A 23,470-nucleotide genomic window follows, 5' to 3' on the forward strand; every position below is an offset into this window, starting at 1 on the left:
CCAGAAGTGTTTGTTTTCTATTCCAGAAATAAAAGGGAGCCACTGTTCTGGGGCTGTGGAGTAGTGTGTTCACCCTTAGACTTCAGGCTTGTAGCTGTGACAGCTAAATCTTGGCTCGATGGCCCATTGAAATAGGATTGAACAGCCAGCAGACTGAGGGTCTCTGTTCACACTTCTGTTTCCAAGCCTGCCTGTTGGCATGCTGGGGTCTGGGTTCTAACAGTTAGGAAATGGAAGTACTTTCCAACCTTCTACAAGTAGATTTGACCTTGACGAGCCTTGTTCCTCTCAGCAAGAAACCAGACCCTTTCATGTGCCAGGAGCTCTGATGAAGATGCAAGGCCCTTATGGAGCCAGACTTGCTGTCAGACCCACAGCTGATGGATGTGTTGCATGTTCAGCCCTCTGTAGCCAAAGACGAGCTTCAGGAGCACTCAGCCGTAGAAACACAGCATCTGTCCACATCCCTCATGAGTCTGGAATGGGTTTTCAGAGTGATGCTGACTGGGGGCTAGGCCACCTGTGCCAGGCTCCCCCCTCCCCAGGGGAACTCTCTTCTCGGGGAGTCTGAGAGCATTGCGGCCCTTATGATGACTCAGCCATCTGGGGCAGATATTTGCAAGAAGGAAAGTGAGGATGGGGTAAGCTTGAGCTCTTTATGATTCTGGAGTGTGAGTGGTAACCTGGTTTGGGGCCTAAGGACAGCAATGAGCTCACTCCAAAGTTACCTTGTGTCCACTTTTTGCTCGTGTCCTTTCCTTTTTTTTGGTCTGTCTCCTTCCTTCACCCCCCTCCACTTTCTCTCTAGCTTAATCCAACAAGCATTTAGTATGTGCAAGGCCCTGAGGCTACAAAGATGTAATGGAAAGCAGGGCCTCCCCTCACAAAGCTTATACTCCATGACATCCCTCAGAATGTCCCTTGGGGTGTTCCCCAAGCTTCCCATTCACTTGTGCTGCTCAGGAAGGATGGCTCTAGCTTGGGTTTCAGATCAATGCCACTTCGAAGGGTATGAATCCAGCATCCTAGGGGAGCCACTTTGGGGCTGAGGCAGGCCACTCTTGGAAAGGGCTGTTGGCACCACATGCTTTCCCCTCCTCAAACTCCCCTGCTCCAGCCCTGGAGTGAGGTGGGGAGAATTCTCTTCGTCCTTGATGTTCAGATACTGGTCTCTGTGTGGATAGGAGGGCCTCTGAAGGTAGGGACAAGGAAGACTCTGTGCTTGCTTCAGAAAGCCAGGGTCTCCCCCCCCCATGTAGAGGCTGGCACTACAGCTCCATATGCGGCTTGAAAAGCTTGAGATGTCCCAGCTGTGGGTACGAGCCTCAGGGAGGGCTCTGGGAACCAGGAGAAGACTGAGGGCTTTGGCTCAGGTTCACATTTATTTTTAAAATAGCATCAAGGGGGAGGGTGTCCTTCTTTGTTTCTCCTTCTCTTCTTCTTGACTTACCTCCTTCTCTTCCATCTCCCCCTCTAGCCTTCCCACATCTCCCCTTCCCTTCCTTTCTTCCTCTACTCCCTTTCTCCCCTTCATTCTCCTAACTCTTCTTTATTCTCTCATTTCCTGTTTATCACCTCTGCTCTTCTCTTCCTTCTCTCATTCTCTCCATTCTTTCCCCCTCTTTCTGGGGTTAAAAGCAAAGGGCATCTAGCCTTTCCCTTTAATCCTCTCTTAGTTGAGCCACTCCTGCTTCCCTTTCTGTTTTTCCTTTTCCTTATCATTTTCTTCTCTCCCTTTCTCTTTCCTCCTATCTTCCTCCTTTTTCTTTCACACTCACCTTTTCCCTTCTTCTGTGTTCCCCACTTACGTCTCCTTTCATCCCTGATTTCCCCATTCTTCCCTGCTCTCCCTCTTGCCTCTCCTCTCCTCTGCTCCCTTCTCCTTTCCCCTCCCCTCCCTTCTCCTCCTTTCTTTCCTCTCCCCTCCCTTCTCCTCCTTTCTGTCTTCCCTCTCTCTCCCCTTCCCCTCCCCCCACAGTTCTGTGGTGTGTTTCCCTCAGTTCAACCCTGGTCCATCAGTTGGGGAGCATTGTTTGTTCCCACAGTGTTAGATCTCCATGTGAAGGGCCAGGGCCAGCTGGTTACAGAAGTGCCAGCCTTGGCTGTGGGCATTATTCAGCCTTGACAATGGATCTTTCCAGTCCTGTGACAGGCTCCCGAGCCTATGTACCCCACAGCAGACCCAGCTCATGATCTCTCTCCTGTCCTTCTTAAATTCGAGGCCAATAGCTGTGGTGTTGTTGGGAGTCTCCATGGCCTCTCTACCTACCCCATATTAAGCACCACAGGAGTATCTCTGACTCCCCAATGAAACATCTAGAACGGATGAATCTTGTGTCACCATTTACCCGGGAAGGTTCAAGGTTGAGTGGAGGGCAGGCCCTAGGGAGAGAGGCCAGAGGCCTACCTTAGCAGAAGGGGAGATATAAAAGTACACCTGTCTCCTGGAAACAAGGGCTTTGGGAGTGGGCCTGGGGGAAGGTGAGAGAGCAGCAGTATTGGCAGGGAAATTGGGACCAGCTCATTATGGAGGCTCAGACTAGGCTGCCTAAAAAAAACAGAATAAATGAAAATTCTCAAATAACTCAAGGGAACATATGTTTTCCATTTGCTGAGGTAGCTTGCTGAGAGAGAGACATTGAGGGAGATATTCTCACACACAGAGGAAGAGAACAGGAGGGAGAAAGCTAGGCAGACAAGAAGAGTAGACTAGGGGGAATGGTAAAGGAGCAGGAAGGAAGAGGGGAGAAAGAGAAACAAGGAGGAAGGAGGAGACAGGCTGAAAAAGGATGGAAAGAAAATAGAATGGCAGGAAGAAGAACCTTGGCATTTTACATTAAAGATACAGTAACTCCCATGTTGCAGAAATAAAGAGTAATTTTTTAAATGGTGGTAGGAATAATCATCTCCCCTCCCCCTGACCATGGAGGGAGGAAAAGGCTGTCCATGCCTGGGTCTGAGCAGTCAGGTTGGAGAATAAGTCAGTCGTGCACAGAGTGGGCATGCCGCCCATCCCCATTTGCGCCTCGAGGGCAGGAGCTAGCTTCCTAGGAATCACCATGTTTGGTAACATGCTGGGCAGGGAGCACAGGGAGCCAGCCTGGGGACACAGGATGTGGGGCAGAGGTGGGGGGAGGCAAGCCCAGTTCTCCCTGCAGCCCCTGAACCCCCATCACTTCTCTAGTCCAGGTCAAGACACGAAGTGGTCCTTGGCTGCGTTGGGCAGAGTACGCTAGTACGTGGCCCCCCCCACACTGAGGTCCCTCTAGGAACGATGGCCGGGGGGCCCCCATCCTCAGGCAGAAGAGGCCTTGAAGGGAAATGCCTCACCCAGCCAGCTCATGTCTGCACGGGCCCTTGTATGGGTTCAAGCCGCTCCCAGGCTGGCAGACAGGACTGCAGAATTGCAGTGGTAACTCCCCTCCTGAGGCAGAGCCTTTGCTCCATGGCAGGCTCTTTGCCTGGCCTTCTGTCTGTATTGATTTTGCAATAATGTGGGTTTAATGTGCACAGAATTAACCCCTGAGAAGGCAGGGAAGTGAGTGTGCATGTATGTACTCACTCTAAAGTAAGATATCTGTTTGGGGAAGACATATGGCCTTCCACATCGACGTGGGAACCTGCCCTTCCCCACTCCCACCCCACCCCCAGAGCTCTAAACTCAGGAGTCCTTAACCTTTTTATGTGACATGGGTCCATGTGGACCCCGCCTCACATTTTTAAATGCATAAAACAGATAAGATCACAAATCTCACAATGAAGTTACAAATCACGATCATAACTGAAATAAAGACATCATGGGTTTCCCATCCCAGGGCGTGGCACCTCTGGAATCTCTCTACATAGACCAGTGGTTAGCAGCCTCTGCTCTGACTTTGCAGCAGTTATGGCCACTTACATATTTGGAACAAAGCTGTTCCTGCCCTTCGGCCAAATAAGAACAACCCAGTAAAGACCCTTCCTAACCCCATGTCAGTGTGTCAGGCCCATGAGCCTTAGGTTCATGAGAAGAGCATGGGTTCTTCTCCCAGGGCTGCACTTCAGCTAGCCCATGTGGCCAGGCCAGGGAAAGAGGAGAGCAGGCCTGCGTAGGCCAGGACCTTTTGCCAGCCTCTAGAGTGAGGGTAGGCCCTGGGCTCAGTTCTGGAGTCTGTGAGTTTGTTTATTTTGTCTTCTTTCCCTTTGTGGTTAGTAAAGCCCTTTAAAAAAGTCCTCTGTCTGGCCTTTGTCCCAAGGACTTTAAAAGGAGTAAGTATATGTTCAGACTAGAAGAACTGAAGGGAGCTAGACTATGTCTTGAAGACCAGATGTGGCCTAGTGGCGGCAGCACAGAGAGAGCCACTTGTGATATTTATTAGCCATGGGGCCATGGACAAGTCATTTAACCTGAACTTTGATGTCCTCATCTGTAAATGGGGATAATGAGAGCAGTGGCACCTGTTAACAAGTTCATTGGGCTGTTTACCTTTAAAGAACTATACAGGTTTTTCTGAAAGTCTTAGTACCTTTTTAAACTTTAATAGCTTTAAAACTGCAGGTAAGCTTTAAATGCCTTTTATAAATAGTACTAGGCAGCCCTGTGGCAGTGTAGATTGGACTTGGAGCCAGGATGGCCCAAGTTCAGATCCTGCTTCAGACTTTTCCGAGCTAGGTGACCCTGAGCCAGTCATTTAACCCCCTTAGACTCAGTTTCTGCATCTCTAAATTGGAGGTAATAATATTATCTGCATCCCAGAGTTGTGAGGGCTAAATGAGATGTGCACCAGAAAACACTGCATAAATGTGAGCTATTATTGTTAAATTAGTTTTTGTTATAGACCCTCCCCAACTCCACCTTTGAGGTCAAATAAAACAGAATAGGATAGAAAAATACAGGTAGCCTCCGTCCTTCCCTGGCCTCATTTCTTCATGGATCCTCTCTTCTTTGGGGCAAGCTAGGCCCCTTAAATAGCCAGATAGGAACTAGATATGGAGGGGGGGGTGAGGAGGAGAGAGATCATTAGTAGAGCTTTTACCAAAAAAAATACCTTCTAGGGTCACCTTCCCCATATTGGTAGGATGTAGCAGAGCTAAGTTCTGGCCTCAGGACATCTGCCTCCAAATCCATTTCTTAATACACTCACTACATCCTGCTCTTCAGAGTTCAAAGGGCAGGAGACCCCTGAGGATCAGGCTTGGGCTTTGTCCTTGATCTGTGGCTATCTGCAAGACTAATGCAGACCATGGCGAAAAATCCTAGGGTGATGTAGTGTTGTTGCTTTTATTTCTGCGATGAACATCTTTACTAGTATTCTGGTCATAATAATAATCTTTTATCCTTATGTGATTTTCAAAGTGTATTGATACTCATTGACACATGTGGAAATCCATATTCTTTAGTGAAACTGCCAGGAAAGAGGGTGGTACTTTTATCCCCATTTTGCAGATAAGGAAACTGAGCCCAAAAAGGAGTAAGTGACTTGCCCAGGATCCTATAGCTAGGAAGTGTGTGGTGCGGTATTTGAACTCAGGTCTTCCTGATTCCAAGTCCAGAGCTCTGTGCTTTATTCTCCACCTGCCTTTACATCAGTTTCACCTTGTTTCTTTTTCCTGTTTACATCAAATTAAGTAAATTTCATTTACTGGATTTTCTTTGCAGTCTCCATAGATGCTCCTCCTTTGGGGCAAAAAAGACAGAATAGATCTTATCCTCTCTCGAAAGATAACCTTTCATTCTCATTTATGTGAAGACAGCTCCTGTCTCTTGAAAGCTTGCTCTTCTCCAGGATAAGTATCTGTAGTTCCTTTCACCAGTCCTCATCATAGGCCTTCAAGGCCCAGCGCTATTTTGGTTGTCCTCCTGGACACTCCAGCTCATCCAGTGTCCTTCCTCAGCTCTGTCCACAGAACTAAGTGCCCTCTAGATATGGGGGGACGGGGCAGGGGCCCTGAGCAGCCCCAGCTCACACTTGCTCATTTGACTGCTGCATGAGATTGTTGCCTCGTAGTAAGCTTGCGGGTTATACCCTCACCCCACATCCCTGGCTTCTCACCCCTATCCTAAGCCCTTTCCTTACTATTTACCCCTCCTCTCCTTTTCTTGGGATCCTGAGAAATTATACATTCCACTGATCTTAAAGCCACTCGTGGCCAGTCACTCCTACTGCGTTCTGCTCCCCCTCCTGTGGCGTGGCTTAGCACCAAGCTGAGCACATAGTAGGTGTGCTGTGAATGCTTGTTGGCTTCTCACTTACTAAGGAGGTGTGATCTTGCTGGCCAGGTACAGAAGTGAGGAGAGGTACCAAGAGAACTGAGTCTGAGAGAAATCTCCGAAGCCACGGGATCCAGTAAAGAAGGTGCAGCTTTTTTCTCATTAACATCTGGCAGCTGCTTGGGAAGAAATGCTTACATCGTCTTTAGCCTGGAGCAAACTCAGCTCTGCCCCGAGGGTGGGAGAAAGCTCCCTTGTTTCCGTAGAGGTGTTTGCTTTTACTGGGCTGCAGATGCTAGGAAGCCATGAGCTGGCTTCTGTTGTGACTGTTGGTTGGACTTAATATTTTTTCTTCTATGACTGGGCCTCATTGTCAGTGGAAGGCACATGTAAGCTACCCAGCAGGGACTGCAGGTAGTGAGCTCCCTTTCGGGAGAAGTGTTCGAGCTGTACTTGGGCATCCGCAGGTTGTGGATGGGTGGTGTCACAGAAGGGAGTCCTGCTGTGGATTCCGGTTGGCAGGTGAGCAAGGGGGAGGTCCCAGCTCAAGATGGTAGGAGAGAAAGGCGGAGACTGCACCTGGCGTGGCTGCAGTGACCATGCCTTCACGTTCCCTCTCCCAGGAAGTTTGCAGCCCTTGCTTGGGAACTTAAAGCTGTGCTGTCCTCGTGAGTCAGCCAGCCTGGGGAGACGCCCTGGGGAGGGCTGGCTGCAGGTGGCTGCTCTCCCCCTCATGCCAAAATAGGACTGGACTTTTTCATATATTTACTCTTCCTTCTCCCTTTGCACATCTTTATGATTTCCAGTGTTCCCAATATTGACCACAAAAGCCCGGTGTCCCATTGTGGAGGCCTTTGTTGGATTTTGGGCTGGTGTCATTTATTTTTATTGCATAATCAGCTTTCTGCAGCGCTCCCCCAGGCACTCCGAGGGCGGTGGAATGCTTCAAAGGCTTAGCTCTGTAGTTTTCCTGGCAAGAAGATGGATCCAGAGGTGACTGCAGTGTGAAGGAGGGATTGTCATCTCTGCCTCTTTCCAAGAGCTTTTCCTAAATAGGCACAGTCTGTGGGTTTTGTCTGACTCCTCAGCTGGGATTACCAAGCCTGTGACCCTCGATCAGAGGGCGCATGTGATCAGAGAGCCATGGATTTGGAACAGCAGCTAGCCCCTCTGCAATGCTTTAAGGTCTGCCAGGCATTTCACATCTTGTATCTCATTATATCCTCACAACAACCTGTGAGGTAAATGCTGTTATTATCCTCTTTTACAGATGAGGAAACTGAGGCAGAGGTTTGGTTTGCCCAGTCAAACAGCTAGTAAACTTCTAAGGCAGGATTTGAACTCAGGCCTTCCTGACTCCAAGTCTAGCACTCTATTCACTGTGCCAACCAGCTAGTCCAGTTACTTCATTTGACAGGTGGGGAAACTGAGGCCCAGAGATGTTAAGAGATTTGATCCTGAAATCACACAGGCAGAACTAGGTTGACCCAGGGCCTGCACCTTCAAGGTAGTGATGCTGCTCTTTCTTTCTGGCTGGTAGCTTTAGCTGAGAACAGGTATCGGGAAAACCATGAGTCAGGTCCTCTTGACCCTGCCAAATTTTATCCTGCCTTGGCAGCATCTCTCCCAGAGCCCCCCTCCCCCCAACCAGGCGCTAGACACCTCTTGCCTAAGCACATACACAGGCCTTCTTAGTACTCTCCCAGCTTCAGATGTTTCCCCACTCTGGTGGATCCAGCATGGGGCTGCCAGAGTCCCTTTCCTTAAGCACAGGTTGGATCCTGTCACCCATCCTACTCAGGAAGCTCCCATTGCTCCCTATTCCTCCAGGATCAAATATGTGCTGCACTTATGAGCACTCAACAAAGTACCTTTTGTTTTTTAAGTCAGAACTAATCGTGTATTTAAGCACAACCTGTGCCTTCATTGGAGGGTCAGCTTAAGAAAGCATTCACTGAGCTTGACCTCTACACTGAAATATAAGACCAGATGAGAAAGTGACTTTTTGCAAAGTTATATGTGAAAATACTTATTTGATGTGTCTGATATATACACAGTGTGTGTGTGTCTGGACCTGTGTGTGTATGGGGTTTGTTTGTACAGTGATGCTTAATGAGTTACCACATGGCTGGGAAATGCCTGTGGTGGGAACATTGGGAATCAGGGGCTCTTGGATCTGCACTGACCAGCTATATGACCTTAAACAAAGCCTCACTCAGCCTCCTTGTTGTCATCTGCAACCTGGGGGTGCTGGACTCTTCTCTGAAATCTAGCTCTGGGAAGGTGGGGGCAGAGGTCTAGGAGGGAAGTGAGGAGGAACTGTCCCAGGACAGTGTCTATGCGCAGACCAAAGTGGACACACACTGGGGATGTTATGAAAGCAGGAAGATGATTTAGCAACAGATCTGTCTGGGGGGTGACTGGCTGGGGACAGTGGTGTGCCCTAGACACGAATAGGGAAGCAAGATGCCGGGGCGGGGCAGGGGTCCACCAGCCTTGTGTGGGTACCTCACCAGACTGCTGGGGTGGCCTGCTCTGTGGATTCCGTATATTCTTAGATATCTACATGTTGTCTCTCTTGACGGGAGACGAGGGGCAAGAACACGCATTTATTAAAGGTCTGCCATGTGCCAGGTGCTGGGCTGAGCCTTTTACAAGGATTATCTCCTTTGATCCTCACAACATCCCTGGGAGGGAGGTATTCTTATTATCCCCACCTTGCAGATGAGGAAACTGAGGTAGAACTTAGGTGATTTCATAGTACTACAGTAGTGACATTTATATATTACTTATTGCCTGCTAAGCACTTTAAATTGTTGTCTCATTGATTCTCACACTCCTAAGTATGGGTGCTGTTATGATCCCTGCTTTACAGAAGAGGAAACTGAGGCAGGCTGAGGTTAAATGACTTAGCCAGGGTCATACAGCTAGGAAGTGGCTGAGGCCACATCCAAACTCAGAACCCTGATAGAATGTAGGTGTATCAAGGCCAAAGCCAGTTTCCTTTGAGTCTGTATATGCCCAGCACCTGGCACATAGTCAGTGCTTAATAAACACTTGTTGACGGGACCCCCCAGCTGTGGTTCTTATATCTTCGGGAACGTGACAGCCCAGGATTGGAGGAACAGCCTGTTGCAATTATTTTTTAATAAACCTACCTGATAATGTGAAGCCGGTTGTGCATTGGCAAAGCTTTCATTGGCTCTTCTGGGGTTTGTTTCTTTTAATGGGGTTTAGCCCCAGTCTCTCCTGTCAGTGGGGAAGGATGAGAGAGTGCTGAACAACTGAAGAAAGAACTCTCCTCCAGGGGAAATCTCAGGCAGGGCAGTGTGTGACAGGAACGGCCTTCCCCATATCCACCTGGGCCAGCCCCAGCTCTGTCTTATGGGGCCAGGGGAGCTGGGAGGTCATGGAGTCATTTAGGCTCTTGGGTGAGCCTGGCAGCGGCAGGCTTTCCCCTTTCTCTTGCTCCCCCACCAACCTTAATTTATCTCCTTTTGTAGCTGAACTTTTCATGGAGCAGTATCACCTCAAAGAAGCAGGCTTCTGCATCCAGGAGGCTGCAAGCCTCTTTCCCACATCCTATTCTGTGCTCTACATGCGGGGGAGACTGGAAGAGATGAAAGGCAATTTGGAGGAGTCAAAGCAACTATATGATGAAGCCCTGACCATCAACCCTCATGGGCAGAAAATCATGCACAGTTTGGTAAGTCTGCAGGGCCATGCTTCCTGCTTCCTCTTTTCTGCCCCGACCCCAGCACCCTCTGAGTCACTGAGATGAGTGTGTGACCTTGGGACAAGCTCCTTCTGGTCTGGGGAGGAGAACATGGTCTGGACCAGCCCCGTCTGGTCTTGGGAGGAGAGCATGGCCTGGATCAGCCCCTTCTGGTCCAGGGAGGAGAGCATGGCCTGGACCAGCCCCTTCTGGTCTTGGGAGGAGAGCATGGCCTAGACCAGTCCCTTCTGGTCCTGGGAGGAGAATATGACCTTAGAACCCCTTCCGGTCTTGGCCTCCTCAACTCTCAGACTTAGAACCTCAGAGGTTCTCTGGTCCAAATGCTGACACCATCATTTCCCTCATTTGCCTTGAAGTGGAACTTCTTGATAGCTTAAGCCAAGCACTGATATTTCCTGGGGGCAGGAGGCTCAGGAAAGCCCTTTCCTAAATCAGGCACAAACTCCCTTTATTGTTTATGAAAAAGGAGGCAGTGTTCTCTGAGTAGGCTCCTTGTTCCCTCTTCTGACAACACTCTCTCTGCCTCTGGAGCTGGAGGGGACAGCAGGGTGTTCTGGGACGCTGAAGGTGACTCCCCCATTCTTCAGCACGGTGCCTAGATTTAGTCTGTAAGGCAGCTGGATAAGTTGCTTCATCATTAGAGGCTTGTCAAATCCTCAAGCTGAAGAGCAGTTGAGAGTCTACCCCCAGGAGTGAGCCAGAAAGTGAGGACTGGAAGGGAGCTCCAACCCACCCAATCATAGGTGAGGAATCTGAGGCCCGGGGACACTGTGGCTTGTATGGGGCCACACAGGGAATTGACCTCTGAGTCAGTCTTTGACCTGTGGAAGACCCAAGCCCTCTAACTTGTAGGACTGCTGACCATTTAAGAGCTTAGGAAGCTGTTAACAGTGCCATGGTTTCATCTGAGTCCAGTTTCTTCAGTCTGGGTTCTCCTTGAGCTAAGGAAGCCCAGGAATTTTGGCAGAACTCATTGTCCTCCTGCTGACTTGGGAGAAGGTGTGCCCAGGCACCTTGGGCCATCAGTGTCATGGATGGGCCAGCTGACTAAGGACTTGCCACTGGGCAGCTGCACCTTAAAAAGAAAATACTCAGAACTCCAACAGTCGTGGTGGGAAGGCATGGAGGAGCCCCCTCAGTAGTGCTCCTCTGAGTGTGGTGTGGAGGCTTTTGGGCAGTCCCAAGGCAGCTGTCAGGTGGGAAGATCTTGAGCCAGGGAGTCAGACGTCAGCGTGCTAGGCCTGGCTTCATTCTGTACATCCTGGGTCACCTTGATAGTAAGCATCCTTCCCATCACCTTTCAGGTTCACCAAATGCCTTCCCTACTTCACAGGATTGTTGTAGAGAAGCCAAGAGATAGGAAAACGCCACACACATAGGGATTGTCACAAAGGAGACCATTATTTAGGAGCCTGCAGTCTGGGATGCTGAGAATTCTCCTCCCTTCATTCCAGTCCCTGCCCAAATTTCCATGGAAACCTGACAGGGAAGAGAAAACAGAATCAGAGCCCACTTGATTCTAGCCCTACTCCCACATTTTGTGAAGGCGTTATATACTTTGTCTTGAGCCAGTGTGCACGGCTGGTTAGAGGCCACAGTGATTCATCCTCTGGTCCGTGTATGTCCCCTCTCCCCCTTATGTACATGTACTTTTCTATCACAGCTTGGTTACCCTCCTTCCCACCTTCAGATTTTAGCCTGTCTGAAAAATGCTTCCAGGGAGGTTACGTCAAGAAACCTAATTAGAGACAGAGAGAGAGAGAGAGATGAAAGAAAAGCTGTGGATTCTGCCATGCAGTCAGGCAAGGGACGTGAACGTTTCATCGTGTTCACAGATATGAGCCTGTCATCTCAGTTCTAGAGGGGGGAGAGCCCAGAGAGATCCAGTAAGTACAGTTTGGGAGTGACAATGCACCATTTTTCATTTATCCTTATTATTGTTTGTAGCTATTTTCAAGGAATTGAAGTTATTTTCAAGGGTGGGTCTCCATGGTAACAAAATATGCATCCATAGCAGCTCCCTGCAGACAACTTCTTGAGCGGCCCTCTCTTTGTGTCTGTGGGCACCACATTTATTGAATAGAGCTAAGGAGACATCACAGGATCGGACCGAGTCCCCTTTAAAAGGAGCACAGCCCAGAGGGCAAAGAGTCTGGCACCACCCCCATCAACAGCCATGCTGTCCTACACACCACACCGCCCACCGGCATCTCAGCATGTGCAGGGGCAGAACACATACAGCATGGTGTGCATCCAGATGATGCCCTGCTTCCCAAGAGCTAGGGGCTGGTTCGCTTGTATCAGCCTGTCACTGACCCTGGTCTCAGTGCTCTCTGCCAGGCGGTAAATGGGAATGAGGCTGCTGGATAGGAAACCAAGGTGCTTGTCTCTGGTGCTGCCTTGCTGTCCCTTCTCCCTGTGGGTGCCTCAGTGCCACAGTCTTTACAGTGGGGGTGCTAATCTTGATCCTGCCTATCTCAGGAACACACGTTCTAGACTGTATGAAAATTTAAGTATTGTACAGATGGAAAGGATTTATAGTATAAGGCATAAAATCAGCAATCATATATCAGACACTTGTGTCTGCTAGGTGCTGAGGATACAGAGACAGGTAAAGATACAGTCCCTGCCTTCAGAGAGGTCGCCTTCTACATGTAAATAACTGGACTACATCCAAAATCCATATACAGAGTGGATCATGGAAGGTCATCCCATGTGGGGACCAGGAAAGGTCTCCTGAAGAAGTTATGAGAAGGAAGCAGAGCAGCCAGAGAGCCCAGGGATGAGGACATAGAACGTCCCGTTGGAGGAATGGCACATAGGCTGGGGCACCTGGATCGGAGAGGAGGGGTAGGAAGAGGCCAGCTTGTGAAGGGCTTGGCCAGACAGAAATGATTGGATTTGGTCCTCGGCGTTCTAGGGAGCCTTGGGAATTGTTGAGTAGGAGAGAGCCATGGTCAGCTGGTAAAGGCTGAATGGGTCAAGGGCCTGCAGTAGCTGAAGACAGAAGAGCCGGCTTTAGAAGGCTCTGCTAGTGGGCCGAGAGAAGTGGACATGCGAGGAGGCAGTCAGGGAGAGGCGGGACAGAGGCAGCCCTGGCCGTGAGGAGCCAAGCAGGACACCTCGGCTGGCTGGCCCAGCCATGTCCTGAGCCCACAGGAGGAGCGCTCGGCTCCTGTGGGCATCTCACTCAGTTGCCGGGATGGTCTGCTGTGTGTATCCTGTGTGTGTCTGTCTGATAAAACGCAGGCTTACCGAGGGTGATCTGCTTCATTTGTCTTTGTGCCCCCAGCACCCAGCACAGTGGCTGGCTCATGGTAGGCACTCAATGAGTGCTTGCTGCCTGACCATTTGCTGAGAAAGGGGGTCAGAGGATCTCAGCATTCAGAAAGACTTCTGTGGCCACACCCTCTACCACATACTTGACAAGAACTCATAAAGCCTTTGGCCAGCTAGTGACACAATGGATAGAGCAAAGGGCCTGGAGTCAGGAAGACTCGAGGTCATCATCTTAGTTCAAATCCAGCCTCAGATACTTCCTGGCTGTGTGACATTTAACCCTGTTTGCCTCAGTTCCTCATCTGTGAAAGAAAATGACAAACCACTCCACTATCTCTGCCAAGAAAACCACATATGAGTTCATGAAGAGTCAAACCCAAGTGAAAAACTTGAAGAATCCCCCACCTCCCACAGCAGCCGGTTACCCTAGATTGTTTTTCCAGTCATCAGGACCACAGTGGCCTCTTTGCAGTGTCCCCCATTGCTCCCAGTTCTGCCCTTGGAGGCCAAGCCGAGCAAGCCTTCCTTTTCCATGGGAGAGTACTTCAGGTACTAAAATGTCCCCACCCCCACCTAGGCTTCTTGTCTTGACTCATTCATATTGCATGAACTGAAGACCCTTCCCCTGACTGGCTGACCCAGGATCTTGATACAGAGATGTTGTTAGTCCTAAGAGAGAGAGAGATCACCTGGTCAAATCTAGTGACCTAGGATGACCAAGGCTTTCTAAGAGCCCCACTCAGGGTCAGCCCCAAGTCCCTCCTGCCTAGTATTCTGTGACTAAATAGGGGCACCAGGAAATATGTAGCAAGATGCAGTGTTTGCCCTCACTTTAGTGTAAAAGACATACCCAGCTTAGTTAGTAGTAAGTGGTTATGTGGCCTCCTGTTCTCCTGCTGTAGAGTTCTGGAGTCTCCTACTGATTAGCTGTTTGGCCCTGGGCAAGTCATATAGCTTTTCTCCATTGCAGTTTATTAATCTCTGAAATGGGGATAAAAATAGCAACTTCCTCATCATAGAGCTGTTGTAAGGATCAAATGAGATGTGCTATGTAGCATTCTCTGCAGACCTGGAAGTGGTATCCAAAAACTCGGTAGCAATATTCATAACAGCAATGGCCCATTTTGAATTTGTTGCCTAGGAATTTATCCCACCCCTTTGTGAACTTATTTTCCTCCTCAGTGTATGTTCGCTCTTAGGAATTAATGTTACAGGGTTATTCCCTGTTCTGTGAAGTAGGGGAGCTTTTGGTTTGTGCTGAGTGAGAACAAGGATTCCTGTTAAACTTAACCCTCTGAGATGCCAGGCCCTTCCTCAGCCCTTGATTATAGTGATCAGTGAACACGGTCTGTGTTCCTCTTCTCCATTTCCTTCAGGGTTACAAATGGCCCTGGCAGGGAGCCTGCCTGCTACCCCTCTTGTTCCTTGCGGCTGGCCTTGTTAAGTCCTTCAGTGGCTAGGCCAAGCTCACTCTGAGTAGATAATTGTGAGTTTGTGCCCCCTCTACAAGATCTCTGCCACCTCCCTGGGGTCGTAGCTCAGCATGTGCTGGGCGGGACGAGGTCCGTTGCCATCGGTGTTTTCTCTGTAAAAACAGAAAGCTCTGTGATTCCAAGCATGATAGAGAGGCAGCCTTGTTAACACCCATGCTGATGATAGAAAAAGAAAATGAGAATGGCATTCCCTGTATTTGCATCATGTTTTATAAGTGAAGGATGGACATGATTAGGCCTAGGCTGAAGGGAGATGGCTTATGAGGGCAACTGGTTTAGCTTCATGTTGTCCCTCGCTTTAGGTTGGCAGTAGGCGAAAACTTGGATGAAATCATTTTCAGCAGGGACAGGGACACTGAAGGCAAACAGCATCTTCCTGGGTGGGAGAGGGCTGCCTGGGTTTGGGGGGCAAGTGAGCTGTGATCTTGGGTGGAAGGGACATGATTGCTTCCCAAAGAGAAACGGGGCGGTGACATTTTTAAAAAGAAGAAAAGCTCAAGATCACTTTCTGTCCTTTGGCCTGGCTGCATTCAGCCACCTCTGCATCCTGGGGAGGAGCATCTAGGCATTCTCTGCCCACTTGGATGCATCTGCAGGAGTCCCTGTTGACCCAAGAACTTCCCCAGGCCCCCTTGGGAGAGGCATGGAGAGTTTGTGTGGCTGGATCAGAAGGGCCTGTCAGCAGCCTGAGCTGTTTCATGCAGGGCCTCCCCTCTCTCTCCCTCCTCCCTCCTTCCCCCATTGGCCCTGCCTGTCTTCACAGATGCGCCCTGGGTACTGCTAATTCAATTCCTTAGAAGGGCTCATGCCGCCGAGTATTGATCCCCTACTGTTCCTTCCGAAGTTGGACTCAATTACAACTGAATTATCTCGAGGAGACTGTAAACTATGGAAAGGGAGAGGCTTTTTATGTCTAAGTGAAAGCTCCAAATCAAATAACAGGAGCAGGACTTGACATTCTCTGGTTGCTGTGGTTCAGCCGTTTCATCTAATCAGCCAGAAAAACCCACTGGCCTGCCCAGCATCACTTGGAGATTCATTTATAGAGCACGAGAGGGTGGAAAGAGCCCTGCATGTTGAGGCAGAAGGCAGGCTTGGGGCTCAGATGGGTGTGCTTTATGATTGGACATAAAGTCATGACACAAGACTGACGTGTCAGTCAGCCGAACAGGAATACCTGCTGTGTGCTGGGCACTGTGCTAAGCTCTTAAGATACAAAGAAAGGGTAAAGATGGTCCCTTCTCTCCAGGAACTCGGACTTTAAGGGGAAAGACAACATGTGAGCCACTGTGTACAGACATTGGAGTTAACCTCAGGGAAGGCACTAGCGTGAAGAAGAATTGGGAAAAGCTTCTTGCACAGAGTGGGGTTTCAGCTGGACTTGTTGGGAGCCCAGGAAATCAGGAGGTGTGGTTGAGAAGGAGAGAGCCCTCCAGGCATGGGGTTCCCCTTTCTGAGCCTCAGTTTCCTCATTTGTAAAATCAGCATGATTATTGTTTCATTAAGTATTATTTGATTACAGTTTCATTACCATAACTCTCTACACTGTTGTGAGGAAAGAAATCCTTAAGTGTGTATGCACAGTTATTATTGTCAGGCATAAGTGGTTGGACTGAGGAGCCTCCCCCAAAGTTCACTTCCCAGGAAGGACAGGTTCTCCTGAAGCCCCAAAAGGATAATCAAGGGCTACAACTCTAACAGGTTATGAAGAGGGAAGATTGGGATTCCGTGCACCTAGATTTGAAATCTGCCTCTGCTACTTAAAGGCACCGGGTAGTGAAATCCCATTGCCTCTGGGCCTAAGTTTCCTTCTGTAAAATGAAGAAGTTGGGCCCGATAATCTCCAAGGCCCTCTCCAGCTCTAAAGCTTATTTTCCTAGGACTCCAAGCTAGAGAGAATTAGCCTTCCTTTTCCCAAGGCTGCTATTTCCCAGAATTCCTTGGTGGCCATGCTACCTCCCAGGACTCCTGCCATGATGAAGCTCATCTCTGTCCAGAAAAGGTTTTTGGAGAGCAGTTGCAAGAGGTAGAGGGTGTTATCACTTGTTGGACACAGAAACCTTGGGCAGAGGAGGAAAGGGGAGGGGAGAGCAGAGTTGGGATCTGGAAGATGTAGGATAGGAGCAAGGAAGGGCACTGTTAGCCTGGTTTCCTGTTTCAATGGGATGTTTAAAAGAATTTGGAGACCTTTCTGAAGACATTCCTTCTGCACCTGTTTATTCACCTGTCTGGCAAACTGAGGTTTAACAGTGGCTGGGAAAGATTACAGAAAGAACTTAGTACCATTTAACACTACATATTGATTATGGGTAATGAAAGTAATGATATTGATATCTATATATAAACACATATATGGCATATATACGTAAGTGTACATACATATAACACACATTGGACTGGACCTATGACCTCATGGGGCTGAGGAACTGTCATTGAAGAACCCCTTCTCTGGTGTTGTGCCTGCTCTTAAAGCATTGCCCGGGGGCCCTGAAGGCTTGGGCCACTGGCCCAGGGACACACAACCAGTGCGTGTCAGAGGCTGGACTGAAGCCAGGTTTTCCTGCCACCAGTAACCACTAAACTAGTGGCCTCAAGTGTGCATAGTGTTTTACATAATCTCATCAGAACAAGCTTGTAGGGGGTATTACCGGCAGGATTGTCTCCATTTTGCAAATGAGGAAAACTGAGTTTTATAGAGTCTATGTGACTTGCTCCTTCCTGGTCACACCACTAGTAAGTGTCCAAGGCAAAATTTGAATCAAGGCCTGTTTAGCTCCCAATCCCATGTTCTCCCCACCACTCCAGGGGCTGCTTCTCTGATGGTATTCCTCAGGCCAAGGCTGTGGCTCTCATCCTTGTGCAGGATGATGGTTAGCTTTGCTCAGTATCAGGACCAAGGACACAGTCGCACACTGACCCCTGCCCAGTCATCTCACGTGTGTACCTTAGGCCAGGATGGAAATTGGGTGTGATTCAGAGCAACTCAAGTGCCGACACGGGGGCACATGACATGCTTTGTCAGGGTGGGGACTTCACATGTAGAGGGCAGGTCTTGTGAACACAGATATGTTTTTGCTCTCATTCCCAGTGGAAAACAACAGACTTTCTAGAATTCAGCCCAGCTCCTTTCCCCTCTTTCTCTTCTTCCCCCACCCCCTTTGCTGCCCATGGGCTTTAGGGCGCTTGTCAGGATGACCATTCACTCCCAGTCAGCTGTGAAGATTGCCTTTACACATGAGAGATGTCCAGGCTCCAGTCCCCCTTCTTCAGAATTTATCTTCCCCCTCACTGCCCCCTCAAGCCCCCAGAGCAGAAGAACAGACAGGCACAATTGTCCTGGGGAGATGCAAGTGATTTAATTACCCAGGATGTAATTTCCAGAGCGTTCCCAGCTCCCTTTTCTCCCCAGATCCCCTGGAGAAACTGGAAGCCTGCACCCTCCTGATGAGATCTGGTGATGAATTATTCCGACTCCTTTGTTCCATCTCAGTTCCCAGCACGGGGCAGGCTTCTCCAGGGATCATGAACACACAAAGGCCTCCTTTGGCCCATCCCTGTGGACAGGCAGCTCGGCTGGGTAGCCGCAGCCTGGGAGCCCCTTCAGAGCCTTGGAACTTTGTGCCCTGCACCCCCAGGCTTTATTGCCTGCACTGCGGTATGAGCCCCCAGCTGAGCCCCCAGCGGCTGGGTGTCCTGCGGATCTCAGAGCACAGACACCCAGGGAGCAGGCTTCCTCTGATGACTGTCTGAGAGCGGCCTAGGAAGAAAAAAGGAGCTGTGTCTCAGGTGCTGGGGCAGGAAGAAGAAACCCAGCTGTGGGCCCTGGGCCTTAGCTTCTCCATCTGCAGAATGGTCACGATGCTGGTTCAGGAGTGTCAGCACAGTGCCTGAAACATGACTCGCTCACAGCAGCCCTAGGTGGATATGCACGTCTTACCCCAAGGAGCGTGGAAAACTCTCTGCCAGGAGAGCTACACTTTGTAGAAACTCTGTTGTTGCTTAAGGAGTCTGCTGTCCTGACGTGCCCACACTTCCCCTGCTACTGAGCATTAAGAGGAGGGGTTTAACCTTCCCAGGCCTTCCTGACTCAAGCACTACTGGTATTATTCCCCGCATTTTACCTATAGGCATGGTAGCAAGAGCAGGCCAATCAGAAAGTCCTGCCTTTGTCCCATATTGACTGTGTGACCTTGGGCAAGTCACTAGCAACAGAGCCATTGTTGATCTGTATTTGTAGCCGTTTCCTCACTGGGAGTTCCTGCCTGAAAGAAGTTACATGTCTGGGATACCACCCCCACCCCCAACCCCACCCCCACCCCCACCACAATGCAGATGAGGAAATTGAGGCCTGGAAAATCAATTAGTCAACAAACAGTAATTAAAATAATTGGGTAACGCTGTGGATGGAGTGCTGTGCTTGGAGGCCTGAATTCAAATCTAGCCTCAGATACTAGCTGTGTGACCCTGGGCAAGTCACTTAGCTTTTGTCTGCCTTAGTTAACCTATCTGTAAAGTAGAGGATCATAATAGCATCTACCTCCCAAGTTACTTTGAGGATAAAATGAGATAATATTTGCCAAGTGTTTTGCAAACGTTAAAACACTAGGTAAATGATAGCTGTTTTTTTTAAAGTGCCTGATATGTCCCTGGCGCTGTGTGACTGTGTTGTGGAAGCAGAGGGAGGCCAGCTGTATGCCCTTCACCTCAGAACGGGCACGATGTCATCAGCGTGTTGGCATCGTGCCTCACACGTTAGCTGCCTGGTAAATGACGTCTTTCTCAGTGATGTTAAGTGACGTGGACAAGCTTTAAACTGCACCGAGACTTTGGAGACAGGGCCCAGCAGGGCCTGGCAGGGGAGGCGAGGTGTCCCTCCCCAGCATCCGCCACCAAGAGCAGTGGCTGCCCTGGAGGGGGAGCATGGGCAGACCGTCAGAGTGCTGGGCTTGCTTTTCTTTTAAGCTCCCCATCCCCCTCACGCAGAGCCATCTGGATCAGAAGCAGAATGCTTTGGCAGGTAACCCAGGAGCAGTGGGAAGGCAGAAGGCATCTCCGCTCCTTCCGTTCAGCCGCTGATGATGAGGAAGAAGCACTTAAGCATTTACAGGGCCCTTCCCCCACACCCCCCCCCCAGTTACGTGGCTGGCACGCCCATTTCACAGATGAAGCACCCTGAACTCAGAAAGCTGGTGTGACTTGCCCCCAGATTAGAGTGGGTGGGCTCCAGCTCAAGCCTTCTGACTCCTGGTCTGCTTTTACTGTGATGCCTGTTGGTACCCAGCCCCTTGCTTGTCTAGGGGAGGACATGATGGGCACAAAGAGATATAAAGAAATTGTCCCCGAGGTCAGAGTTCAATAACCATAGGCAGTAGTGTGAAGGATGTAGGTCACAAAGTGGTGTGTGCAGTCACAGGGTCTGGGGCAGGCAGAACTGGGCTGGAAGGCTCCCTCGGCCGCCGACACCCTCTTCGAGCCTGGCCAAGGCCCTGGGCCTCATGAGTGATTGGACAGGAAGAGAACCCCATTTATGATAAACTGAGGAGTGTTCAGAGAAGAATGTCCTGGATTCTAGGGAGTCACCACAGTGACCTTCCTGAAGTATTCAAGAAGCTTCAGTGGCTCCCTGTTGCCTTTAGGATCAAATCCAGACTCCCTTGCTTGGCATTTACTGCTGTTCTTGGATTTTGAGGGGGGAAGAGGGGATTCTGTAACAGTTAGAATTGTCTGATTTGGAGTGGGCTGCTTCAGGTGCGAGGAGGCCCTGCCCCCCGGATGTCTTCAAGCAAAGCAGATGAACACCACTCGCTGAGTGTGCTCAGGGAGGGCTTGGAGATGGCTGCTGGAGTCCCTCCTGAGGCTGTGATTAACCTAGTGACAGTCAGGCCCAGTCTGTCTTTGCAGCCTTGTTTTCCAGGACTCCTCATAGCTCCCTCCGTGTTCTGGCCTAACCAGCCTTCTTGCTGTCTGTCTCCCACGTTGGCACAGACAGTCCTGTGCCTTGGCTTCTCTCCCTCCCCTTCCTAAGGTCTTTCCTTAACCCTCCTCCACCAATGGAGTGTGTAGACGTCCCACTCCCACCCCAGTTGCCTCATAGGTTGAATTCTCTGTGTCCGTGTTTTATTCTTTCCCACAGCAGAACACAAGCTTCCTAAAATCTGGAACAGTTTTATTTTTGCCTGTGCATGGAAGTAGACACTAACAGAAACAAGGGAGCTTAACCTATAACAGAGACGCCTTAACCTATAACAGGAGCCATCTTCAGATACATAAAGGCCTTCCTGGGCAGCGGGGATTGGATTTAGTGCTTGAAGCCTTGGGGGGAGGTTACAAAGAGTCCAGATACAGACTTGGATAGGAGAGAAAGCTGCCCCCAAGGGGAGTGGGCTGCCTTGGGAAGCAATGGAGTGCCTTTGGCCACAAGTCTGCAGACAGTGCCTGAATGGGTGGTGTGGCTTCCTGGGGATCCCCCCAGCTCCTGGGGCCTGAGATTCTGTCACAGCATGGTTGGATAGAAAGAATATTGACTTAGAACTCAGGAGGTCTGGGTTCATGCCCTTTCAGGAGGACTCAGTCAATCTCATGCTAAGGAAGGAGGAGCTCAGAAAACCCCAGTGATGGGTACACCAAAATATTTGGCATTGAAATGGAGCAGAGGGTGAGTTTCTGGGATTCATATTTCTGTCTCACTTTTTTTTTTATCAGCTCCTAATTATTATGTGATAATTATGATGGGAGTCAGTGTTGCAAGAGCTGGCTAACTTGGGGTTTTTGTTAGAATTTGTTGAATAGGTGATTGAGATCTTGAGAAGTGGCCACCTTTGCATTTTGTTTATTTTTCTTTTTTAATCGCTGCATTTATTTGGTAATGGATGAGGGAGGAGAAAGGAAGAAAAACTCTCAACACTGACGATTATATGCAATTTAGTGTTTGTTTGTGGTCCATTAATTTTTAATTACTATAAATCACTCCTGACTAATCATATAAATAGCAACAAAAAAAGTTGATTTTAACAGTCCCTGCCTGAGTCCTGAGTTCAGAAGCTGAGTCTGCTACTGACAGGCCCCTCCCATAATCTCCAGGAGTCAGGCCCATGTGTGAGGCTTTTTGAAGAATACAAAAATGGAGGTGACCCAGCCACCTGTGAGACAGTGAATCCAAGGAGAGTAGACCCAGTGAGTTTCTAATCACTTCTTCCCTGACAGGTAACATGAACTTCTTTTACCCTTCCATACCCCAAACCCTTATAACCTGTGACCCAGATCCCCCATGCTAAGATGTGCCTGAGAAAGAGAAATAATGAGAAGAGACATGTCCAGGGGCTGGGCCTGCTGGACCCATGAGAAGTGGTACATATGCTCCTTCCCTTCCCCATTCTCTTAGATGTGGCCTCCAATATCTGGGAGGCCCTACACCATAGAAACCAAGTGGTCCCACCCCTCAGCTCCAGAGTGAGTCGTGACCTCACCTTCACCCCCAACAGTGCTTGAAATGCCCAATGTAAAAGATGTGCCCTGGCCTCCTCTCCAGTGTCTACCCACCATCCTCCCCCATCCCTGAATCATTACATCCAACTGACTTTAAGTCGAACCTTACACATAGGCCATGTAGGTGGCTGCCTACATGATAGGATTTCAGGGACATAGGCGAGGCTTTCATGCCCCCAAATACCTCTCATCAGTCATTTACACTTTAATGTAAATGAAGGCAGGTTTTGTTCAGGAGGGCTTGCCATTAGAGCAAAAAGAAAAAAGGAAGATGGGAATGGAGAAGTGTGGGAGGCTGGTGAAGACAGATATTTTGTTCAAAATTTTTCAGAGGGCCTACCCTAGGCCTCCCTGCTATTCATCTCCAATTCAGAGCCCTCTGGCATCTGCCCATAGAAAATAAACTCAAGTACCCTTTCCCCTCCCCTCTCCCCATACTGAACCAGTGGACCTTAAAAACAAATAAGTAACTGCAGGGCTCTGCTCATGAAGCTTCCTCTCCTTTGGTTGCCTGGTTTTACTTTGCTCTTAGAGGTGCAGTTTTCCTGTAGACAGACGTAGGTTTAAAGAGGAATTGGAAAGCTTTTCTTTCCTTTATTTTTGATCCAGTCCCCTCAGTTGACAGTTGATAAAACTGAACCCAGAGAGGCTGGGTCCTTCAGGCAGTGAGTGACAGCTGGGATCTGAAGCCAGGTTCTCTGACAACAGATCTAGCATGTCTCCCACTGCCCTGCCCTTCTCTTTTCCAAAAAGAATCAGGACTGGGAAGACCCTCTACTTCCCTCACTGTTGATGAAGGAAGAACCCAGCCCTCTGAGCTGGACCCTAGAGTTTGGCTTTGCTGAAAATCGAATTGGGAAGCCTTTTGTCTTGTCTGAGGAAAAGTGAAATCTCTCGCCTCTCAGTCAGTGACCTCAGCCTCATAGACAAGTGGGTCTGAAGCAGATCTCAGCAGAGATTCTCACCCAGGGCTCTAGAAAGAAAAGTTCGTGGGGAGAGCTGTAGTGGATTGACGCTCTTGGTCACATAAAGACTTCCTCAAGTGTCGCTGTCTTGGTCAGACTCTTCCTGCTTTCTGCGTCTGTTTTCTTTGTGAGTTTTTATATTTGTGAGTCCTGGATCCCCATGGAGAGGAAGGCATCTTCTGTGCAAAGGTTAGGGGGGAGGGGAAATGGAGGTGGGTTGTGAGCTCCTTCCCTCTCCCTAAAGAGCTGGGGCCACGAGTCTGCCCACAGGGCAGGTGAGGATGACCTGAGGGGGCTATGGACAGCCTACCCAAACTGGCAG

General features: G+C 49.5%; 1 protein-coding gene across 1 annotated transcript in view; it reads left to right on the forward strand.

Annotated features, from left to right (window-relative positions):
- Positions 1-23,470, forward strand: part of TTC7A (tetratricopeptide repeat domain 7A) — a 210,316-nt gene that overhangs the window by 174,776 nt on the left and 12,070 nt on the right. Inside the window, exon 19 of the mRNA XM_069071642.1 lies at positions 9,694-9,896. Coding sequence (XP_068927743.1) covers positions 9,694-9,896 — 203 coding nt within the window. The remainder of the gene's footprint in view (positions 1-9,693; positions 9,897-23,470) is intronic.

Source organism: Petaurus breviceps, unplaced genomic scaffold (assembly GCF_028583685.1).
Source record: "Petaurus breviceps papuanus isolate PSGF00001 unplaced genomic scaffold, PetGlider_PUasm1.0 90842, whole genome shotgun sequence".
NCBI lineage: Eukaryota > Metazoa > Chordata > Mammalia > Diprotodontia > Petauridae > Petaurus > Petaurus breviceps.